At 52.2% G+C, this 22,930-nt stretch overlaps 1 protein-coding gene across 1 annotated transcript in view; it reads left to right on the top strand.

Annotated features, from left to right (window-relative positions):
- GALNT17 (polypeptide N-acetylgalactosaminyltransferase 17) overlaps window positions 1-21,221 on the top strand; it is a 199,352-nt gene extending 178,131 nt beyond the window's left edge. Inside the window, exons 7-11 of the mRNA XM_066201892.1 lie at window positions 5,540-5,725; window positions 8,865-9,002; window positions 10,429-10,524; window positions 17,834-18,001; window positions 18,565-21,221. Coding sequence (XP_066057989.1) covers window positions 5,540-5,725; window positions 8,865-9,002; window positions 10,429-10,524; window positions 17,834-18,001; window positions 18,565-18,693 — 717 coding nt within the window. The 3' untranslated portion in view covers window positions 18,694-21,221. The remainder of the gene's footprint in view (window positions 1-5,539; window positions 5,726-8,864; window positions 9,003-10,428; window positions 10,525-17,833; window positions 18,002-18,564) is intronic.
- The last annotated feature ends 1,709 nt before the right edge of the window (window positions 21,222-22,930 follow it).

The following is a 22,930-nucleotide window of genomic DNA, read 5'->3' as shown; positions in this document are numbered from 1 at the left end:
CCCTTTGTTCCCCTCTGTGTGTGGTTTCCCAGCTCCCCTTCGTGTGATTCCACTGCTGAAGTTCTGCAGGGATGGTGACAGTGGCACTCCCAGAGCCTGGAGGAGCACTCCAGTGATGGTTTAGGATCCAACACCCATCTCTGTATAAATATATCCATGAAAAATGTCAAATTCCAGCCAGCCTGCTGGGTGTGAGGGTTCTGGAATGGGCTTGTCACCCACAGAGGGCCACCAGCTGATGACGGGGAGGTGTTTATCTCCCAAACTGGGGTTGAACAGGCTGGCTGGGATAGGGGTGTCCCACTGCTACATTCCACAAGCCTTGTGCCAGGGAAACAAAGGGAGCACAGAGGTTTGGGGGAGCAACTTCTGCATCCCATTCGTGGCAGCACGAGCTCGGCTTGGGGACCTGGGATGGGGCACGTCCCAGGTGGGAACAGGGAGGATGGCAGTGCTGGGAACGTGGCTGTGCGTGTTGTTTGGTCCCCCAAAAGCCATGGTTTGGAGAGATAAAGTCTCTCAGGACTTTACAGGAGAAATCATTCTTTCTTTGCCTTTTCTGCTGTTTGTTTTTCTGTTTCTCAGTTTGATGATTTGGCCCCTTGTTATGGTACATTCTGAATTATTTCAGCTGCCCCAGTAATTGTGTTTTCCCCTTAACTTTGGAAGCTACTTTTCAGAGGAGAGAGGGGAGCAAAGATAAGGCAAAGCTGCTAAATGGGAAATCTATGGCTAATTAAAGGCAGGGTGTTGCTAATCACCTTAGAAATGAAGTTATCAGCCGAAAAGCCTGGAGTGGGTGGAATCAGAGTTAGGGAAGGGTTTTCCCCTATTTCCTTCTGTCACAATGCATTGAGAGATTCTAAGTTTCCCTTGCAGACACGTCCTGACACCATTAGATGTTGTCTCTTTGCATTAACTGCAGAGCTCCAGCTGGTCCAGGATAGATTTCAGTCTGAATAGTTAAAATTCGCTCTGAGCAGATAAAGGCAGGCTTTGATGGGAGCTGTCAGTGCTCCTCATGGATGTCACACCCTGCTCCAGCCAGGACACCATGGCCAGGACCCGGGGTGGTCCCTGTCCCCACTGTTCTCTGGGCACCCTCCTTCACAGCCAGGAATTCATTCCTTCCTAATATCCCATCCAGCCCTGCCCCCTGGCGTTTTTAAGCCATTCCCTGTGTCCTGTCCCTCCAGCACTTGTCCCCAGTCCCTCTCCAGCTCTCCTGGAGCCTCTTCAGGCACTGAGAGGGGCTTTAAGGTCTCTCCAGAGCCTTTTCTTCTCCAGGTGAGCACCGCCAGCTCTGCCAGAGCACTGGGAAAGCAACTTTGCCTTTGCGGCTGAGGCCTGGGGTGTGCTGAGGTCCCACCTGTCTCACAAACGCTCTCACACACCCACAGCACCTCTGTCTGTGCTTCCAGAGGGTGAGTGGGAAGCAAGGTTGCCTCATTCCATCCTGAGCACAGCCTGTCACAAGGAGACCTCATGATAACCACGGTTTGCCTCTGACAGGGAAACGGGAGTTTGGAGAAGGCCTCTGTGTCCAGCCATTCCCCAGCACTGCCAAGGCCACCACTAAGCCTGTCCCCAAGTGCCACATCCACCTGGTTTTTGAACACTTGGAAGGATGCTGACTTCAGGGATGGCGATTCCACCACTGCCCTGGGCGGCCTGTTCCAATAATTGACACCCCCTGCAGGGAAGAGATTTTTCCCAATTTCCACCCTAAGCCTCCCCTGGCACAAGCTGAAGCCCTTCCTCCTTGTCCTGCCCCTTGTCAGCTGGGACAAGAGACCGCCCCCCCTGTCTCAAAACTCCTTCCAGGTAGAAAATCCCCCTGAGCCTCCTTCTGTCACGTGCCAAAGCTCCTGGAAGGCAGATTTAGCAGTGCAGTGTCAGCTGTGCTCGGACATGTCAGTCCCCAAGACAAGCCACTCCTTTTCCATGTGGAATCCTTAGGACAGTCCCATTTTCATTGGAAAAGAGCAACAAGTGCATTCTCCAGCAGCTTTCTGCCAAACATATTGAGGATCTCTGGGTGATGGATTTGTTGTCTGTTTGTTTCTCTGGGATTCCTTCACTGGAGTTTGGTGTTATTTATAGATCTTGCATTTCCCATGGGTTTGATTCCTCCTGTGTGTGGATTGATGGAGATGTTTTTGACTCACCCTCATTTTCTGGGGGGAGTGGGTCTGTTTTTAGTTCTGTATCACTTTGTGGGTGAATGAGGGGCAATTCAATTGTGTGGGAATGGGAATGTCAGAAAACAGGGAAAACTGGAGACTTGCTCATCATATTTAACCTGCTGAGTTCCTGCACCCTGAGCCTCTGAGCATGGCTTTGTGTGAGAGGGACAGTTTCCAAGGGCTGGAAGGACAGGACACAGGGAATGGCTTCCCACTGCCAGGGGGCAGGGATGGATGGGAGATTGGGCAGGAATTGTTCCCTGGGAGGGTGGGCAGGCCCTGGCACAGGGTGCCCAGAGCAGCTGTGGCTGCCCCTGGATCCCTGGCAGTGCCCAAGGCCAGGCTGGACACTGGGGCTTGGAGCAGCCTGGGACAGTGGGAGGTGTCCCTGCCATGGCAGGGGTGGCACTGGATGAGCTTTAAGGTCCCTTCCAACCCAACCCATTCTGGGATTCTGTGATTCCATGAAAAATGCAATAGGATTCCTTAGCAGGGAGGTGCTCTCTGTGTTAGAGGGCTCTGCTTGGATCACTTGCTGCTCAGTTGGGACACAAAAGGTTCCCAAGGACCCTCCTGCCCTCCAGGCTGGGTGCCACGGGGTGAGGTCAGGGCTGGGACATCAGGGCAGGTCCCTGTCCTCCTGCTGGGAGGGTTGGACCCACTGGACTCTTCTGGACATGTCCTGTGGGCACCAGGAGAAGGAATTCTGTGCCCTTGAGCCGTGGTCAGGGCTGAGGCCTCACTCTGAGCTCGGGGGGGCAGGCACAGCCCCACAGCCATGGGGGATTCACTTGGGTTGCAGCTCCCTATGCACCTCTTCACCTGCAGTTTGGGTGCAGGAGGGGCAGAAATGCCTTGTGGGGCCACGTGGGAACAAGCAACTCCTTCCTGAGACAGAGATTCCAGGGTGACTTGGCCATTCCTGGCTCATGGCTCTCTTTGCTCCTGTTGTTCCCAGCAGAAATATTTATAAATACTTATAAATATTTATAAAAACAGGAGTTCTAAAAATTTGTAATGACAGTTCAGGCTCTGTTTAGGAGGTGGATGTATGATCTTTCCTTGGATAATTCCTGAATTAAGTTTGTATTGATCTCTCTGGAGCAGCCTGGGGATGTGCACCCCTTTGCTCCGTGCCCAGCTCTCTGCCTCACCCAGGTTATTCCGGTGTGGAGATTTCCAGGTGGTTTGTACAGATATTCCTGAAATCGAAGGAAGCTGACATGAGTTATTTAACTGAAGCACAGAAGGGTAACAGTGCAATGCTGTGACTCGGGGCGTGCTGCTGGAAAATCACGCTAATGATGATTTTAGTAGTTTGAAACTAATTATTCTGATTTTAAATCAGGACAAAACCTAACAAATCCCCAAAAGTACAAAGCCAGGAGATGCTGGGGATCACTCTGGACTGGGAGATTTTTTCAGTGTAGTGGTTGAGCCCCACAGCCTTGGGAACACCTGAGGGCAGAGCTCATTCCTCTGTTCCACCAAGATGTTGAGAAACTAAAGAATTGAGCAGGCAAGAAACACAGGCAGTTCCTGCCTTAGGAATATTCCTTTAAAAATCTGGTTTTCTTTGGGGTTGCCCAGTTCAGCTCTGATTTGCTTTGCCTGTGACCTCTTGCAGAGCTTGAGTGGACCTTGTCGGCTTGGCTGGGGTGGGAGCAGGAGGGCAGGGACAGGCAGGGACAGGCAGGTCCCTCTCTGAGACTCCAGCTCTGAATCCACTCTGGGGGCATGAAACTGTCTCTGAAGTGTTCTGAAAGGTCAAGTGACAGAGCTGGGATTATTCTGCATGTTTATGCAGCAGCTGATGCAGCAGGGCTCAGGTTTTGGCTGGGGGCTGCTGTTGTGCAGCAATCCAGGTGGGAGCAGCGTGAGGAGCAGGGCTCTCCCGAGGGAAGGTGTCACCTCTGCTGTCACCTGGGCATGTGCCCCACGCTGGAGGGGCCAGAGGTGACACTGGGCACTGCTCCAGGCTGGGGACTCCTGGTGCTGCTGGAAGAGGGAATCGAGCAGGGTCCATGAAAATGAGCTCCCACAGACAGGAGGGAAGGTGGTGAGCCTGGAGAGGATCCCAGAAACGCTGGGTGTTAAAATAACTGTGCAAAATGATAATGCAGAGCAGCCTGCTTGAGGTCTGCTTGGAATGTGGGTTTGGAACGATTGCCCGGGGCCTGGAGTCCTGTCTGGAAGGTAAATAACTTCTTGCTGATGACAGACAGGCAGGGAAGAAGCCAGGTATGGCTAGTGTTCCTGCAAATCCCCTGTGTGTGAGATCAAAAGAGGATCTTACAAGATTTTATTAACTTATAAACTGTGATTTAAGGGAATTTGAAGCAGCACGTGAAAGAACAATAATGAACAAATGTTTTCAAGTGGGAGAAATCTGTCCCTGCCATATGTTTCACTGACTCATCCCTTCTGCAGGAGGGGATCTTGGAATTGTTTGAACTATTCCAGTCACTAATAATTTTCATTTAGGAGGAAACACAGCACTGGATCTTTCACCGGGTGAGGAAGAGACCTGATCCCTCTAAAGCTTTGGGCACAGGTTAATCCAAGAGTGGTTTGGGTTGGAAGGGACATAAAGATCCTGTAGTTCCAACCCCACAGATGCTCCCTGTGTGTCTCAGTGTGAGGTTTTTATTTTCTTTTCTTCGTGTTGGAGCCAGGATTAACACACGGGAGTCACAGTTTGGTGTTTGGACTCAGTGTTTATTAATTCTTACCTATATTATAGTCTCACAAGGCATGAGGTCTAAATAGCAAGTTAGAAAATGGTGGTAAAATGGATACCTCTAACTCCTTCCAAGGTTATTAAGGTTCTAATCACCCAATAACAAGATGACACCTGTATTATTTAGACTTTTGACCCAATAATTGACCACCCAAGGCCCACAGTGCTGACCTTTTCCAGCCAATTACAAAAACCCACCTGAAACCAAGAAGAAAAGGGTGAAGAAGAAGGACTTAGACAATGCCCTAAATCCTCCATCTCGTCCCATATATATATTACTGTACACTAAGATCTCAAATCGAAGTTCTTCACCCTGTGAGATCACACAATTCCATTCAAACCACACACCCACAACCCCAGCGCCATCACCCAATCTCGGAAGCCTGTTCCAAGGCCTCAAGCCAAATGTAAGTGCTTGCCTGGGGGTCTTTTAGCACAGGAAGCCTGAGATTTCCAGCCTCCGGGGTTCCAACACCTCAGTGCTGGGCAGAGGGCACACCTGGGGTGGGGTTCTCCCACCGGTTGGAGATGGGATGCCGGGATAACGTGGAATGCTCAGAACCCCCTCCTTCCTCTCGCTGCCCGTGCTGAGGGAGCTGTGGCTGTGTTGCAGGTGTGGCTGTGTGGGGGCAGCATGGAGGTGCTGCCCTGCTCCAGGGTGGCCCACATCGAGCGCAAGAAGAAGCCCTACAACAACAACATCGGCTTCTACACCAAGCGCAACGCGCTGCGCGTGGCCGAGGTCTGGATGGACGACTACAAGTGGCACGTCTACATCGCCTGGAACCTGCCGCTGGAGGTACAGCCTGGCCTCGTGGTCACTCCCTGCTTAAAACCTCAGTTATGGTGGCCCTAAGGACAGCCTTAACCCCCCCGGGTCTCAGCCCCAGCAGAGCTCCCTCGGCTTTCAGGGAGAGGCTCCAAAAGCTGCAGGCTTTGGAGGGATTCCTGCTGTTCCCACAGCCTCTGAAGTGTGGTTCTAAGATTTAAACCTGGACTGTGGGGTTTGTCTCCCTGAGTGCTTACCCAGCGTGAGGGGGTGTCCTGGCACTGCTCTGCAGGTGGAGTCTGTCTGCAGACTCCTTTGCTGGGGGATGATGGATGTCAGTCAGCAAGGTGAGTGTCTCGGGTTTATTCCTGTGTCACATCCAGCCCAGCCCGGGTTCCCAGCTCATGGACACTGAGCCCTCCCCGAGCTCCCAAGGGATGTGTGGCCCAGGGGCTGGGGCTGTTTGTTTGCCCAGTGCTGGAAAGTTTGAAGGTAAAGGATTGGAGGCTGGTGGCTCACTGAAGGGGATCCCCTTCCTCCTAAACCTTCTCCTTAAAGAGCTTTGGTGGTTCCTTTGATTCCTGCCCATAAATGGTCAGGTTTTCTTGGATCTGACACATTAATTTTGGTGTAAATCTGCCATGGCACAACTTCTCACACAACGACTCTTTGGGGAACCACAGTGTGTCACCAGCAGGTCCAGGTGAGCATGTCCAGGGACACATCCTGCACGGGGATCACTTCCTGCACTTCTGGGAAAGCTCCACAGGCTCCAGGAGGAATTTCTGCAGGGCCAAGGCTGCTGCTGGGGCTTTTCCCTCCCCGCAGGTTGTGTCTGATCTTGGAAGCCGAGAGCATCTCCTGGTTCCCAGCTCCAAGCGCTGCCTGGAGCAGCCCTGGCAGGATCAATGCCCCATTCCTGCCACTGGCACTGCCAGGGGAGGGGCAGCGAGGTGGGCATGGGGAGGCAGCTCCTGGGCCGTGGCTGGGACGGGCAGGTGAACGAGCGCTGGGGCTGCCCAGTTTCACTCTAAGGTCAGACTGGTGACACAAGTGTCCAGCCCCCCTGGGTGCAGTTATTTCCAGCCATCCCTTGGTGCTGAAAATGAACACAAAATATTCCTGCTTGGCCAAGGCTCAAAGAGCTGCTGAGTCCTGGTGCTGCTGAGGGAGCATCACCAGCTGGTGTCTGCCCCAGGCCTCCGGAAAAACAAGAAAACACAAAAAATCTGAACTGCTGCTGCAGCTTTCTGAGGAAAGGTTACATCTGGGGGGAGCTGCTGGCATTTGGAGCCACAGCAGTCACAGCTTTGTGCTGTGTTAGGGAACAGCCTGGGAAGGGCCAGGAGCTGCAGGTTCGTGGTCCTGGGGGTGGGGGGCATCCAGGCCCAGGTGGTACAAAAATACCAGGAAATAAAGGAATAGAGATGGAAAGAAAAGCTGCTTTCCCAGGGAGCTGCAGGATGGCCCTGGCTGTGATAGGCACCACTCCGGAGGCTGGGAGAGGGAGAGCTGCCTCCAGGACTGAGAGAATTTGAGATCTTAAAAACAGGCTTCAAGATCCAAATGCTCATGGGCAGGGATCAGAAATCCTGATCCTTAGGCTGATTCCTTTTTAGAGGTGAGGCACCATCCTCCTGCTCAGGGACAGCTTTGGAGCATTGCAGAAAGGATTAAAATCCATCCTGTCGAGCTTGGAAAAGGCAGCGTCACATGGATCAGCACTGGGGGTGGGAACAGGCCTGGGTGACCCAAAATCAACTTGAGATTTTTATGTAGGTCTTCCCAATAGGTCTGGGTTCCCCAATATCCATTTGAGTTTTTAATGCAGCTCTTTTCCTAATGAAACCAAGATTTAATTTGAGGGAAGCCTTGGTGGATGGGGGAGGTTTTACGGATAGGCACGGGATCATTTTGTGATGCCAAGGCAAAGCCCTGCCCTGCCCATCCCAGGTGCTGCCTGACTGCTCTGAGCCCCACCTCGCCCACTCAGACCTCAGCCTGTCCTGCCTGTCTGCACTGAATCATCTTTATTTTTACCTCTCAGTGGCACATGGAAACGGTGTCTCTTCTAAAGTGGAGTGAATAATTCATTAGGAGATCATTACAAGCATTGTAATGGAAAATTACTCTCCCAGTTGTGTTTAATGATCGCTGGGAAAGACAGGAGCAGGAGCTCAGCCAGAGTGGAAGCCCAGGCACCTGCAGGAGAACGGGGCTGCTGTGTGCCTGCCTTTGGCTCTCCTGCTGCATTAGCTCCCCAGATGCCATGGTGGAGTAAAGGGGGGCGGCTCTCCAGCCCTGGCCCCAGCTCCTGCAGGGTTATTCCTCAGGGACAGCTTTGTCTGCAGGAGCACTGGGGTTCTGCCGTGTCTCCAGGGAGACCATTCCACTCTGGAATTGCCCAAATTGCCCAGAGGTTTTGCTGAGGTTCAGCCTCAACTGTTCTTCTCATGCGATTTTTATCCTTTATTCTCAGCTGTCTGTCTCTGCGTATTTGAATCTTAGACCTTTCTTTCTTTCCTTCATTCTTTTCCCATTTATTTTACTCCTTTTACCCCTCCCTTCCTCTGGGTTGTGTCTCAGTGGGGTCAGGGAAGGGTTTGGTGCTCAGTGCCCAGCCAGGGTTTGCATTTCCATCTTTTAAATCCTGATACCCACTTGCTGCTAAACTCTCCTGGAAGTCCTGCGCCTTTAGAACCCAAAGAGAAGGAGAAATCTTTTAAAAATACCTTGTTTAAAAATACAGATCAGTCTTTGTCCAATGGATACAAACCCAGGAGAATTGGGAGAAGACTCCCCACTGTTTCACTGCACTTCCCAACTTTCCTCCATACCTTTTCTTCTCCCTTTGGCTCCTCTTTTGCAAACCATCCCCGAGGACCAAAGCCTGTCCCAGCATCAGCCCACAGCCATTGCAAGGGGGCCCTCAAAGCCAGCTGAGAAGTTGGTGTCCCCTTCTTGTCCTGCCTCTGGAACCCCCATCTCCCTTGTGATGATTTCAGCCCTGGACACACATCCCAGAATTCCTGGAATTACTCCACCACAGGCAGTTCCCAAGCAGTTTGGAAAGGATCTCAAAGCTCAGTGAAATACTTTCATTTTTACCTTTTTTTTTTTTTTTTTTTCAAGCGTGACCATTCAGTGATGTCCTGTTGTTGTTTTTCAGAATCCAGGGATTGACATTGGGGATGTTTCTGAGAGGAAAGCCTTGAGGAAGAGCCTGAAGTGTAAAAACTTCCAGTGGTACCTGGACCATGTTTATCCAGAAATGAGGAGATACAACAACACCGTTGCTTATGGAGAGGTAATTTAGTCCCTTAGCTCTGCCTGCTAATATTTACAGTCCCTGATGAGAATCAGCCTCAAAGGAGAGGAGTCTGAATCAAAACTGACTTTTTCTGTGTAATTATCTAAATTTGTCTAAATCTGTTCCCAGTTCCTTCTAAAAACCAGTTTGGGGATTTGTTGCTGATCTTGAAGGCTGCATAAAGTAAAAGATGTTAATACATCATTTAGTGAATTGACAGAAATGATCCATATTTCCCATTGACTCCATGGATTAAGCAGCTGTATTTGTACTTCTCATACACAGGCATCTTCTAAAACCCTGTGACTCAAACTCAGCCTAATTCCTGAAAAGGTCTCTGGAGGATTCACTGCCTTGTCACAACAGCTTAAGGACAAGATAAAATAAGGGGACTTAATTCAATCTCTGCTGGCTTTGAAACCGTTCTGGGAATATAGAAAGAGTCATTTATGGGAACTAATAACAAATACCCTGCTGCAATGGAATTGATGGAGTAGTGGCACTTGGAGCAGGCTCCTTGAAGCCCGGGTACCCCAGATGGGTTATTCATTTTAGGACAGATTTGTTCTCAAAGGTACTTAAGGCCTTCAAGCTAAAACCTCCCAAAAATTCTGTTTTCATAGAAAATGAAATTTCAGAATGGTTTGGGTTGGAAAAAAACCCAGCTGGAACAAGGATGTGATGATCCCAAGGTGATCCTTGTTCGAGTTGGGCTTTTTTCCCTGCCTTGTTGAGCACTTTGAAATTTCACAGAAATCTGGGGGGTTCTGCATTGATTTCAGGCTCCTGGCAGCCTAAGCCTGGATTTGTCCCCACCACCCATGGCCAAACACAGTCAGCCATGGCCAGGGACCCTGCTCTTTGGAATGGGGATTGTTATATAAAGACAGTCATCATTAGCCCTGGATGTAAAGAATGGTTTAGTGTTTTGTAAGTTTTCTTTGCCTGATTATTCATGGTGACACAGCAGTGAGAGGCAGAGAGGCCAGAGAGGGCTGAGCATCAGTTTCCTGCTTACCTCTGATAAAAGAGGGCCATAACTCTGCCCCTTTTTCTGCCATAACTCTGCCCTACTTCTGCCGTAATTCCGCCCCTTTCTTTTGCCTTAACTCTGCCCTCTTTGGGCCTTAACTCTGCCCCTTTTTATCCCTTAACTGCCCCTTTTTGTGCCACAGCTCTGCCCCTTTTGTGCCATAACTCTGCCATTTTTGGGCCATAATTCTGCCCATCTTTCTGCTATTACTTTGCCCTCTTTTTGCCTTAACTCTGCCTTTTTTGGGCCATAACTGACATTTTTTGTGCCTTAACTCTGCCCTTTTCCTGCCATAACTCTGCCCTTTTTGGGCCATAACTCTGCCCTTTTTGGGCCGTAACTCTCTGCCCTTTTTCTGTCCCTTAACTCTTGCCCTTTTTTCCCTGCCAGCTGCGGAACAACAAGGCCAAGGACGTGTGCCTGGACCAGGGCCCTCAGGAGAACCACACAGCAATTCTGTACCCGTGCCATGGCTGGGGCCCACAGGTGAGGCTGGCACTGCCACAGCCATGTGTCACCACAGGTGACAGCCTGGGGCTGTGCAGCTTGGCTGTGCCCTTTGTTCTCCAGGGTTAAAAACACCTCGGGTATCTTTTCCCAGCTGCTCCTCCAGTGTTTTCTGCATTCCTATAATCCTGCCAGAGCTGCAAGGAAAAGCCTGGAAAGAAATTGGAAATTTCTGTAAATTTAAAATGTTGGAAAGTTGAAATTTTTGCAATTTGAAGGGAAAAAAAAAAAAAGGGCAATTTAAAATAACATCTTCCAGACAAAGGTAAATAACAATAATCATGGACACAGTTTTGAGTATTTCCTTCCCAAGGCCAGGTTGGATGGGAGTTGGAGCTCCTGGGACAGTGGAAGGCTGGAATAAGATGATCTTTAAGGTCCCTTCCAACCCAACCCATTGTGGGATTACTTCTCCTCCATGAAGCAGAATAAACCCAGACTAATGGGGTAAAGAAAACAATTAGTGCTGTGGTAATGAGCCATTTCAGCTTGGCTGGGATTTGTTTTCCAGCCCTCCTTTTGCCTCTCCAAAAGTATTGGAGCATCTGAGGCCCAGCAGGCTCAAGGAGGTTCATTTTCAGCTAAAAAAATGTACCGTTGAAGGAATGGGAAAGCATAAAAAATCCTGTTGTCACTCCACAGTCACCCCGGACTAAGTGAGCCCAGAGTTCATCTGAGCCCGAGCTGGGAACTTGAGGAGCTGGGAACTGGCTGTGGGGTGGAGAAACTCCCACTTTGGGTTACCCTCGCCTTAAACAAAGATCAGTCCCTGCTAAGCAGAACCTGCTCTTGCTCAAACAGCCCATTTTTCTCTTAAATGGCACCAACTGCCTTTTGCACTTTGTGGCTGGAAATGTGAGCCTCTAAGTGCATTATTGTGTGAGAAACTGGATTGGGCTGACAACTGGCTGCTGACCCTGGGCTTTAGGATGAACGGCTGAGAATAGGTGATTTATTTTTCCCTCGGTGTTATTGGGATTAAACTTAACAATGTTTTCTTTCCCTACCTGAAGTTCTGAAGTCAGATTTTGCTGGCTGTCTGGAGCTTGCCCATTTCATCCTTCCTGGTCTTCCCTCTCCACATTTTCCCTTCCCTCTTCAGCTGAGAGCCCGTTCTTGGCAGTTCCTTTGTTTCATGATCCATCCAATTAGTGAAACTCTTGGAAAATGCTGGTTTTAAGCAGCTATCAGTGAGAGCAGAAGCTTTGAAATGGCCTTTGTGGCACCATGAAGGAAATTGGACTTTCCCTACAACTGTTTAATTAATGGGCTGCAGGTTGTAATTTATGGCTGGGAATGGAATTAGAAGTAATGGAAACTCTGGTTTGTATATATATATTTAATTTTTATTTATTTGTATGTGTATGAAACCCCACAAGGAGTTGTTGAATTCCTTTGGAGTTGCTCACATCCCAAAGCACATGTGGTATCCTAAAATCCCCCCTTCTCCTTGATCCTGGGGCACATCCCAGACATTTTGACATCCCAGACATTGCTTCTTTCAGAATAAAGAAATTATTTCACTGCCAGCCTTGGCAGGAATGAGAGGGGGAAGGTGTGGTTGTCACATCCCGAGGACACTGGGGCCGTGGCTCCTGTTTGCTGCCACACCAGAGGTGCTGGGATTTTCTTGGATGCCCTCCCTCTTCCTAAATCCAGTCCCACCCCTTCCCTCTGCCTGTGGGTCCAGCTGGGAGAGCGGCAATGTTGGATCCCCAGGAGGGATTTGTGCCATTCAGGGCTGCCCAGTTTGTGTCCTGTCTGCAGTTGCTGCTCTCTCCTGGGACTGCCCATGGATTTAAGCTCAGCCTGGCTGCAGTTCAGGGTGGTGGCTCTGAGTGCAGGTGAGATCTTGCCTTGACTCACTTGTCCCTCACCAAGCAAAATTTGGGGGATTTTTCTCTTATTTTCCCTTCAGCTTTCCGTTCTCCCTGCTTTCATTCACTTCCAGGTCAAATCATTATGAGATTCCATCATCATCCTTTTATCCTGTAATTATACTGAGGCTGCTGATGGATTTTTTTTCCTGCTTGATGGCTTCATCTTTGAGGCAATCCCTCATGGAAGCACCTTGCTGTAATGATGTATTACACTAATAATGCAGCGATAGCTCATTGCAGTGACACAGCTATGGTGATATATTAAGGTGATAGAAAGCACTGTAATGCTATAAAACTTAAGATAATGTTCACCCAGCAGAGCATTTCATTTAATTATAGGATAAAATATGTTTTGCCCATTTAAGCAGCAGAAGTTGAGGACAAAGCCATCAAGACTGAGCTCATGGGGGAAACGGCGGGAGCGGGGGTGACGAAACAGCACCCTTTAATCAGATTAAATTGTGGTAAAAGGCAAATCCTGAACACTTTACTGATGGCTGCTAATTGATGGTCTGCTCAGAGCAGAAGGGAAGCTAAACAACCCGAAATTATTTTCCAATAGAGTCAATGAAGGTCATCAAGGCTTTTATTTCCCAGGTGCTGGGATGTCTAATTAACTTTCTGCCATCCCTGAGATGCAGCCAGCCAGAAATCACAATCACAGGAGATGGATTGGAGGTACAGCTTTGCCAGGGTGGATCAGCCCCAGCCCTGGGACAGCTGAGGGAGCTGGGGAAGGGTCTGGAGCCGCAGGAGCAGCTGAGGGAGCTGGGGAAGGGGCTCAGCCTGGAGAAAAGGAGCCTCAGGGGGGACCTTGTGGCTCTGCACAACTCCCTGACAGGAGGGGACAGCCGGGGGGGTCGGGCTCTGCTCCCAGGGAACAGGGACAGGAGGAGAGGGAACGGCCTCAGGCTGGGCCAGGGGAGGCTCAGGGTGGACAGCAGCAGGAATTTCCCCATGGAAAGGGTGCTCAGGGCTTGGCAGGGGCTGCCCAGGGAGGTTTGGAGTGCCCATCCCTGGAGGTGCCCAAGGAAGGGCTGGAGGTGGCACTCAGAGCTCTGGGCTGGGGACAAGGTGGGGATGGGGCACAGCTGGGACTGGATGGGCTTGGAGGGATTTTCCAGCTCTGGGATTCCCCCCAGGAACAGCTGAAGGAGGGAACGTGGCCAGGTGCAGTTCCTGGATGAGGTTTTATGGACGGATGCTCCAGGGGCTGTCAGTGCCTCTGGCTGGGGATGTGGCTTTGGGCCCCTCAGGCTGATGAAGGGGTTAAAGACCTCATCAGTCTGAGCCACTTTGAAATGTGGGGGAATAGTTTTAAACTATTTTCCTTTGGTCTTTTATCTTGGTCTTTTCCTTGTTTCCTGTCCTGTCCCAGGCTGGGTTGGGGCCACTGGCTCGCTCTGGAGAGGAGCAAAATAACAAAAGAGGAACTAAGGCTTTGAATTAACCTCTCCTGTGAGGAGAGGCTGGAGAGCTGAGAGTGCTCACCTGGAGAGGAGAAGGCTCCAGGGAGAGCTCAGAGCCCCTGCCAGGGCCTAAAGGGGCTCCAGGAGAGCTGGAGAGGGACTGGGGACAAGGGATGGAGGGGCAGGACACAGGGAATGTCTTCCCACTGCCAGAGGGCAGGGATGGATGGGAGATTGGGCAGGAATTGTTCCCTGGCAGGGTGGGCAGGCCCTGGCACAGGGTGCCCAGAGCAGCTGTGGCTGCCCCTGGATCCCTGGCAGTGCCCAAGGCCAGGCTGGACACTGGGGCTTGGAGCAGCCTGGGACAGTGGGAGGGCGTGGAAAGAGATGATCCTTAAAGCCTCTTTTCCTACCAAACCGTTCTGTGATTCCCTACAGACACCCCAAAAGAAGAAAATCCCGTTTATGTCGTAGGAGCGTGGTGGGACCTTTACTCATGAGTTAGACGGGATATTTTGGGGATAATCCCGCTCAGGTTTGGCTGTGGGGCCTCAGGGGCTGTTGCTGAGGCCATGCCGTGTCGGGTGAGTTCAGGCCCCGTGCTGGGGTTTGCCTTTCCCGGCTGCTCCCAGCTCAGATCCCAGCTCAGCCGGATGCATTCCCCACCTCACATCCCCGCTCCTTTTCCAGCTGGTCCCGCGGCCGCGCCCCGCTCCCTCCCCGGGGAACGGTCGCATTTGTGCTCTACTTACTTTCCCCAGCACATTAAGCAATAACATGTCAGAGCAGAGATCCTGGAGCCTCGTGGGCACTGGGCCAAGTGTCTGGGGACGGGCTGCCAAAAGCCATCCCAAAGGAGAGAGTCTGGCACGCTCCTTCCCCCTCAGAAACGGGATGGCGGGGGCTGGCGCTGCCCGTCTGGGACCTGTGGGGCATTTCTGCCTCTGTGACAGCCAGGCCTCGTCTGTCTCTGTCTGTCGTTGCCTTTATGCAACTTGTCCTTCCTGCAAGACAAGAAGCGTCACCAGAGAATCCTGGAATGGTCTGGATTGAAGGGACCACCCCTGCCATGGCAGGGACACCTCCCACTGTCCCAGGCTGCTCCCAGCCCCAGTGTCCAGCCTGGCCTCGGGCACTGCCAGGGATCCAGGGGCAGCCACAGCTGCTCTGGGCACCCTGTGCCAGGGCCTGCCCACCCTCCCAGGGAACAATTCCTGCCCAATGTCCCATCTAACCCTGCTCTCCCTCAGTTTGACCCCATTCTCCTTGTCCTGTCACTCCAGTTCCTGATGCAGGGTCCCTCTCTGGCTTCCCTGGAACCCCCCCAGACCCTGGAAGGTGCTCTGAGGTCTCCACACAACCTCCTCCTCCCCAGGTGAACAATCCCAGCTCTCCCAGCCTGGCTCCACAGCAGAGGTGCTCCAATCCCTGAGCTTCAAGATCCTCCTCTGGCCTTGCTCCAACACTTCCATGTCCTTCCTCTGCTGGGGGCTCCAGAATACCCTGAATTTGGTGCTCAGATGCCAGTTCGGATGAGTTGCATGGTTAAACCCCTCTGCCAGGCTGAGAGCACTGTGTGGCTCAAGGCTGGGTCCATGAACACATCCAGAGGAGGCCACGAGGATGGGGAAGGGCCTCAGGCCATGTGAGGAGCACTGAGAGCACTTGGAATGTTCAGCTGGAGGAGACGGAGGGGAAACTCATCATGGTTGCATTGTCCTCATGATGGGAGGAGGAGAAGCAGGCACCGATCTCTGCTCCCTGTGACAGGGACAGGACCCAGGGAAGGGCTGGAGCTGGGCCAGGACAGGCTCAGGCTGGAGATCAGGAAAGGTTCTTCCCCCAGAGGGTGCTGGGCACTGCCCAGGCTCCCCAGGGAATGGGCACAGCCTGAGGCTGCCACAGCTCCAGGAGCTCCCAGGGATGCCCAGGGTGGGATTGTTGGGGGTCTGTGCAGGGCCAGGGGCTGGATCCTGGGTGATCCCTGTGGTCCCTTCCAGTCAGGACATTCCATGATTCTGTGATTTTGTTGTTCTGTCTTGCAAAGGGCTTTGGGGACAGAAGGGCTCATCCTGCCCAGGGAGGATGAGATGGGGCAGCTGTGCCCCCAGAGCAGCTGTGGCTGCCCCTGGATCCCTGGCAGTGCCCAAGGCCAGGCTGGACATTGGGGCTTGGAGCAGCCTGGGACAGTGGAAGGTGTCCCATGGCAGGGGTGGCACTGGATGGGCTTTAATGTCCCTTCCACCCCAGACCATCCCATGATTCTGTGATCAAGGTTTTGGCTGCTCCTGACCCCTCCTGTGGGGAGCACCTGGCGAATGAACATCAGGGAGATGTGAGGAGCTCAGGGCCCGCTCTGACACACATTTTCACTCCAGGTGTAACTCCAGCAGCACCTGGGAGCAGAGCCAAGCCCACTCAAAGGGAGCTGGGCACCCTGGCTGGACCTGGGGTTATGAGCTGCAGTCTGACCCTGTTACATTGTTTTAACTTGATTTCCAGTGTTTAATTATTACAGCCCAGATAACCCAAACTCCCAGTGGGATTTACTGCCTCTTCCCTGGCATCTGGGTCACAGATATGCTCAGTTAATTAACGTGCTGAATCCTCCTTATTTGTCTGCTGGATAATGGCCTGATTCATAATTTAAATAAGCAGCTGTGGAGATCTTTCCCTTGAACTATAAAAGGCAGGACACTGGCGTTCCTTTCTCCTCACTCCAGAATTTAAATGTGTTTATAGGGAAATTATTTTGGTGGCACTCCTTGAATTGGAGGAGTCCTTTGTGTGCCAGTGTCCCCAAGGGCATCATCCCCGCCCGCTGCTCCCATCCTGTGTCCCCTGGGAGCCCCTGGGAGCCGTGGGCAGTTGGATCCTGTGGGAATGTCTGGGGGTAGCTGCAGTCCTGAGCCTTTCCCAGGGGCTGATCCGTGGGGCAGATCCAGGCTCCCATCCCAGTTCTGGCCCCTCTGGCTGCTGCCTGCTTGGAGCCCCGCAGGCTGTGCTCCCCCAGCACGCCAGCAGCTGTGACAGCAGCACCAGCCAGGCCAGCTGGAATCCAGGCAAGAGCATCCATTCCCCCATCCCACAGCATCCCAGGAGGCTGCAGGAGCTGCTCCAGGAGGGCTTTAAGGCTTGGAATTATGCCTACCCCTTCCTGTGTCTCAGTTCCTCACCTGCATCTGAAAAACCCAAACCCAAACAGGGATAAAAGGCTGGAGAAGGTTGGGATTTATTCCTTCCAGCTCTGCTGTCCCTGTGTGCATCTGTTGGAACCCTGGAGGCTGGAAATTTCAGGCTTTCTGTGCTAAAAGGTGCTGACCCCCAAGCAAGCACCACATTTGACTTGAGGCCTTGGAACAGGCTTCCAAGATTGAGTGATAGCACTGGGGTTGTGGGTGTGTGGTTTGAATGGAATGGTTTTAATGGAATTGTGGGATCTCACAGGGTGAAAAACTTAGATACAAGATTTTAGTTTATAGTAATACATGTGAGTCAAGATGGGGGACTTTGGGCATTGTCTGGGTCCTTCTTTTTACCTTCTTCTTCCTTCTTCTTCATGGGTTTGGGTGGTTTTCTGTAATTGGTTAATAAAGTCCGCATTGCAGACTGCAAGTAGTTATTGGGTTTAAAATAAAAAATAATTTAGGTGGCATTTCATAATTGGACAGGTTGTCCTTGAAAAGGCCTGGTGGAGATAGAGAGATAAACGGAAAACGGAATACTCCATTTTACCTCATTTCTCTGACTTGCCAGTTAGAGCTCACGGCTCGTGAGTCTGTAAATAGATAAGAAATAATAAACATCCAAGTCCAAACATGAAACTGTGACTCCCATGTGTCAACCCCAACCCTGGCAGGGAAAAAGAAGCCGGAACTGTCACAAATGGTGCCCTGGGTGAGGACTGCCTGCAGCCCCACAGCATTTCCCAGGGGCTCTGTGCTGTCCTTTCCTCCGTCACTCTGAGCTGATGATGTCCCTGCTGTCCCCTGTCCCCAGCTGGCTCGGTACACCCGGGAGGGGTTCCTGCACCTGGGGGCCCTGGGCACCACCACGCTGCTGCCCGACACGCGCTGCCTGGTGGACACGGGCAAGAGCCGCTTCCCGCAGCTGCTGGACTGTGACAAGGTCAAGAGCAGCCTCCACAAGCGCTGGAACTTCATCCAGGTGTGTCTGGGGCCGCCCCTGGGGGCTCCTCTGCTTCCCAAACCCTGGGTGGGACACAGCCTGTGGGGTGGGGTGGGACAAAGGGGAAATGGTGCCGTGGGATAGCAAATTCCAGGTCCTGGGGCAGAGGGAGGAGGTAAAGAGGGATCAGGGCAGCATTGCAGGACAATTCCTAATCAAAGTTTTCCTTTCTGGTAGCAGAAAGGTGCATCTGGTTATGCCTGGTCTGCCAATGACTTCCAGATTCCTTTGTTTCTTGTGGATGAAGAGTGAAATTCATTCACACACTTTGGTCCCAAGGCAGAGTGTAAATCATACAGCTTTTACAGAAGTGTCCCACTTGCCAGCAGCTGTGGGATTTAAAGGTTCAGGGTGTCCCTTGGGTGCTGTCAGGGACAATGGATGCTCATTCCATTTATTTGGGGAATTACTTTATTGTTTGAATTGTTTGAATTCCCACCCAGCTGAGTGCCCCTTCCAGGGCTGCCCTCCTGCTCCTGGTTTGCTTCACAAGCAATTAATATCTTCATTTTCCCATCTTTTCCCATCTCCCCTGAGTGCAGAATGGAGCCATCCTGAACAAGGGCACGGGCCGGTGCCTGGAGGTGGAGAACAGGGGCATGGCTGGCATTGACCTGATCCTCCGCAGCTGCACAGGGCAGAGGTGGACAATTAAAAACATCATCAAGTAGAGGCTGAAAGAGTCAGGGGAGTCTGACTTGAGCCACGGCTGACGGGGACTGATCCGCCTGGACTCCTTTGGGAAGGATGGAATATCAACCAGAGCTTTATTCGTGTTCCTGGGAGAGGACCTGGGGGAGATGGGCATTTGTGGCTTTATTTTTACCATATGTGAGTCTCTCCCAGCTGATCCCAGCTGTGTGGAGCTGGCTCAGAACTGCTGTTCCCTCTGGCCAGCACTCCAGAGGTGCCCCATTCCCTGCTGGAGCAGTCTGGGAGCATTTACTGACAGGGAGTTTCTGCTTTCCCACACAACTCCAGGCCCTCCCAAAGGGCTGGGGAGGTTTGCACCACGACCCTGGACAGACCTGCCTGGCAATTGTGGAAACTGAGGAGCTTGGGAGAGGAAAATGTTTCCAAGCCCCAAAGGAGCCAAGTTTGAAGGATGTGGTGTTTTGCTGGGTCCTTGTTCCCTTTTCCCTTTCTTGCCCCTGCATCCAGAAGCCCCTTCCCTGAGTTTTGGAGAAGCAAAACACGCCCCAGCAGTTCCCAGGGATTTTTCCAACCCTTAATCACAGAAGTTACCCCAAAAAATGCAGTGGAATAAACCCCCTGACCTCCCCTTCCCCCCCTCTCCATCACACACATGCTGCTGGCCAAGCCAGCCCCTCCCTCCATGGAGACCCCAAAGGGGTTCATTCCCCTTGGGAATGACCTGGGATGTCTGCCTGCCCTCCTGGCTGACAGCAGGAATGTTCTCTGAGGCTTGAGCACCCCTGTCCTGCCTGGTCAGGCCTTGCCAAGGTCCCCCAGAGTCACTGCAGCCCTTCCTGAGCTGTGGAAGGGACAGGGAGGGAGGCCAAGGCACCAACAAATGGCAGCTTGGCTGAAATTCTTGGCCCTGAAGTCACTTCAGGCTTGTTACTCCAGTGGAGGGATCCCACCTGATTTATTTTTGGCTCACAGTAATCCTGGCTACCAAATCTTGGCTACCAAATCCGCCTGGGAGAGCTCTGCTTGGTGTGGCTGCCTGGAAAATGGAAACACGATCCTGCAGAATTGTTGTACGTGGATGGACACAGGCTTTGCTCAGCAGGGAGGAGAAACCAGCCCATCTCCTGTCCTTCTCCCAGAATAATCCTCTTCGTGGCTGCCCTCTGGCTAGGGTGCACTAAAATAGATTAATATATGAGATGTATGTGTAAATATGTTTCCCAAGCTGGGATGTGCACAGAGTCCTTTGCTGCAGAGCACTCATGCCTGTCTTCCATTTGCATCAGGATGAAGCTCCCTGGATGTTTAACGAGCTGAATTTCCAATGCCATGCAGCAGGTTTATAACTGATGTTTTAGTAATTTATTGAACAGAAGCAGATCTATTTCATTGTTCCTTCTACAGCAACGAGCATCACCTAGGACTGATTGTTCATTTAGGCTTTACAAGGCTCCCTTAACCACTGGGGCTGTCTCTGATTTTTTCCCCTGCCTTCCTTAATGAAGTAAAACCTCTTAGTTGTCCTGACTTGCAGAGTAGAGAGTCAATGTAGAATTTTGCTCTCTTTTTCGCTGTTGCATCATCTCTTGTGTAATAAATTTGAGCACTTCCAAACCCGATCTGACCACAAGTCTGTGGATGCATGAGCCAGCTCCCCTTGCCTTTGTTGCTGCCTTCAAGAGAAGCAACTTCCTGGTGACTCCAAGAAACCCTGAGGGCTTTGAGACCCCAGAGCTCTGGTCCAACTGGTAAAATGCCCTTAAATTGAGCAAATATTGGAAGGGAGAGCCTATGTGGGTCAGGATAAGCAACCAGCAGCCCCTGGATGTCTGTGCTGTAACTCAGCCCAGCTCATGCCCTGCCAGTGCCCAGGGTGGCAGCAGATGGCTGTTGTCACATGTCACAGTGGTGGGGCGAGGTGCCCCAGCCCCCAGCGCTCCGTCTGCTCCCGCAGCAGGGCTGGATGGGATGTGTGGCTGCTCCCTGGCTGTGCTGAGCCCCTGGGCAGGAGGGCCTGGCTCTGTCCCAGTCCCTGCCTGTCCCTGGTCCCTATGGAATGGCCACGTGTCCCTGGTGCCACTGCTGTCCCCGTGCCAGGTGGCACAGGACACCCGGGGCACGAGGATCCTGCTGCTGCCGAGCTCTGGGATCCTGTGGAATGTTCTGGCTCAGACCTGCCTTTCCTTCACGCTCTAGAAGGAAAAGCAAGCCCTGGCTCAGCACAAGGAAGGGAAGGTGGAGACGAACCCTGGGCTCCAGGAGCCTCAGCCTGGGCAGAGCCCCTGGGAGGTGTTGGCCCCTTCTCCCCGCTCCAGCTGCAGCTTCCAAACCACTGGAAACAGTCAAGAGCAAAATCAGGCTGAAAAGTGGGAATTTCCTCTGCTGTTCTGTCCTGACACCGTTTGTGACCCCAGGGCTGCACCCCCACCCCGGAGAAATCTGTCTGAGATCTGGGTGTAGTTGTTGCATCTCGCTTATCTCTAATCATCTGTTAATTGCTTTAAGAAGTGATCTCCAAGTGATTCTTATTAAATATCTGATTTGAGCCTTGCCTCTTGAGTGATTTTCAAAAGATTCTCTGCTGCTGAGATACAGAGGCAGTAATTCATCTCCCTCACTCATTTAATAGAAAAGTGCTGCTGTTTTAATGAAACTTCCATTTTTAAAAGACATGGAAATGAAGGAGAGATCAAGAGAGATGGTGGGCACAGATTAACTCCCATTCCATCCATCCCTGCTGCTGCCACTCACCAGGATGTTATCACAAGCTTGTTACCACAAGCTGGAAGGAGATGTCATGTGGTCAATAAGGCATCACTGGCATTCCTGAGCCCAGGCTGGGTGTCCCTAAATGTTCCTGAATGTCACCTGGAGCTCGGGGCACTCCTCGAACCCATTCCTTCCATCCATGTTGTCCTGAACACCGGCTGGGTGCTTTCCTGCGTGGGAGGGAAGGGTCTCAGTGTAACCAAAAGGAGCAGCAGCTCCTCCCCTGGGCTGGGGCACAGCAGGTGAGGGCACACAGGTGAGTGTCACCTGGGCAGCGGCACATCGAGTCCCTGCTGCACAGGTCGGAAACTTGTGGAGAGCATTTTACACCCTCAGGGCTTTCCCAAGGGCAAGATCCGTGTTGGAAAATGGCTCAATCTGCTTCAGAGCAGATGGAAACATGGAATCCCAGAATGGTTTGGGTCGGAGGGACCTTGAAGCCCAGCCAGTGCCTTTCCACTATCCCAGGCTGCTCCAAGCCCCTCCAGCCTGGCCTTGGGCACTGCCAGGGATCCAGAGGCAGCCACAGATGCTCTGGGCACCCTGTGCCAGGGCCTGCCCATCCTCCCAGGGAACAATTCCTGCCCAATATCCCCTCACCCTGCCCTCTGGTAGTGGGAAGCCATTCCCATGTGTCCTGGCACTCCAGGACAATATTATCTCCCCATGTTTCCTTTCAGCTCCCTCAGGCCCTGCAAGGTCACAGTGAGGTCCCCCCGAAGCTTCTCCTCTCCAGGCTGAACATTCCCAGCTGTCCCAGCCTTTCCTCCCAGCAGAGCTGCTCCATCCCTCTGCTCCTCCTGGAGCCTCCTCTGGACTCCTCCAGCAGCTCCAGGTGCTGCCTGTGCTGGGCCCAGGGCTGGGGCAGCTCTGCAGGTGGGGTCTCACTGAGCACAGGGACAGGATCCCAGTCCCAATCCCTTTCCTGCCCTTGATCAAGGGTGCCCTTGATCCTTTTGTTTGTCATTGATGACGATATTTAAATACCATTGGCCCCAAAACCAGCCCTGAGACACCCCTGGGCACTGATGTCCTACAGGACTGAGCCACTGACCAGGACCCTCTGCAGGCCACAGGGGCTCTTCCTCTGCAGCAGTTTGTGCTGTACCTTCCGAAGGTTCTCTCCAAGCCATCAAATGAGGCAAAACTCTCATTTCAAAGCTGAAAGTTGAACGCATGGACTGCCAATGGCAAAGGCTCTGCCTGGGCACGGAGAGTTTGGGCACTGACCCACTGCTGGTGGCCACAGAGCTGGGCACTGCGGGGTGGAAGGAGGCCCTGGGAGCTCTGCAGCTCCTCTGCACTGATGGGAAGCCATCCTTGCTTGGCCTGGGACTGGGAAAAGCCTCTGTGGCCTTCAGGAGTCTCAGCTGGATTTCCAGGGACGTTGGGAGGAAGGATCGAGACCTCTCCCCTTGGCTCTGCCAAACTTAAATGATCCTTTAAGCATCAGAATGACTTTGGGCCACTTTAGGGACAGAAATA

The sequence above is a fragment of the Chamaea fasciata genome, unplaced genomic scaffold, assembly GCF_029207755.1.
Source record: "Chamaea fasciata isolate MVZ Bird 193981 ecotype frontalis unplaced genomic scaffold, bChaFas1.0.hap1 SCAF_21, whole genome shotgun sequence".
Lineage (NCBI taxonomy): Eukaryota > Metazoa > Chordata > Aves > Passeriformes > Sylviidae > Chamaea > Chamaea fasciata.
The sequence above is the reverse complement of the archived record's forward strand: the minus strand, read 5'-3'. Positions and strand labels throughout refer to the sequence as shown.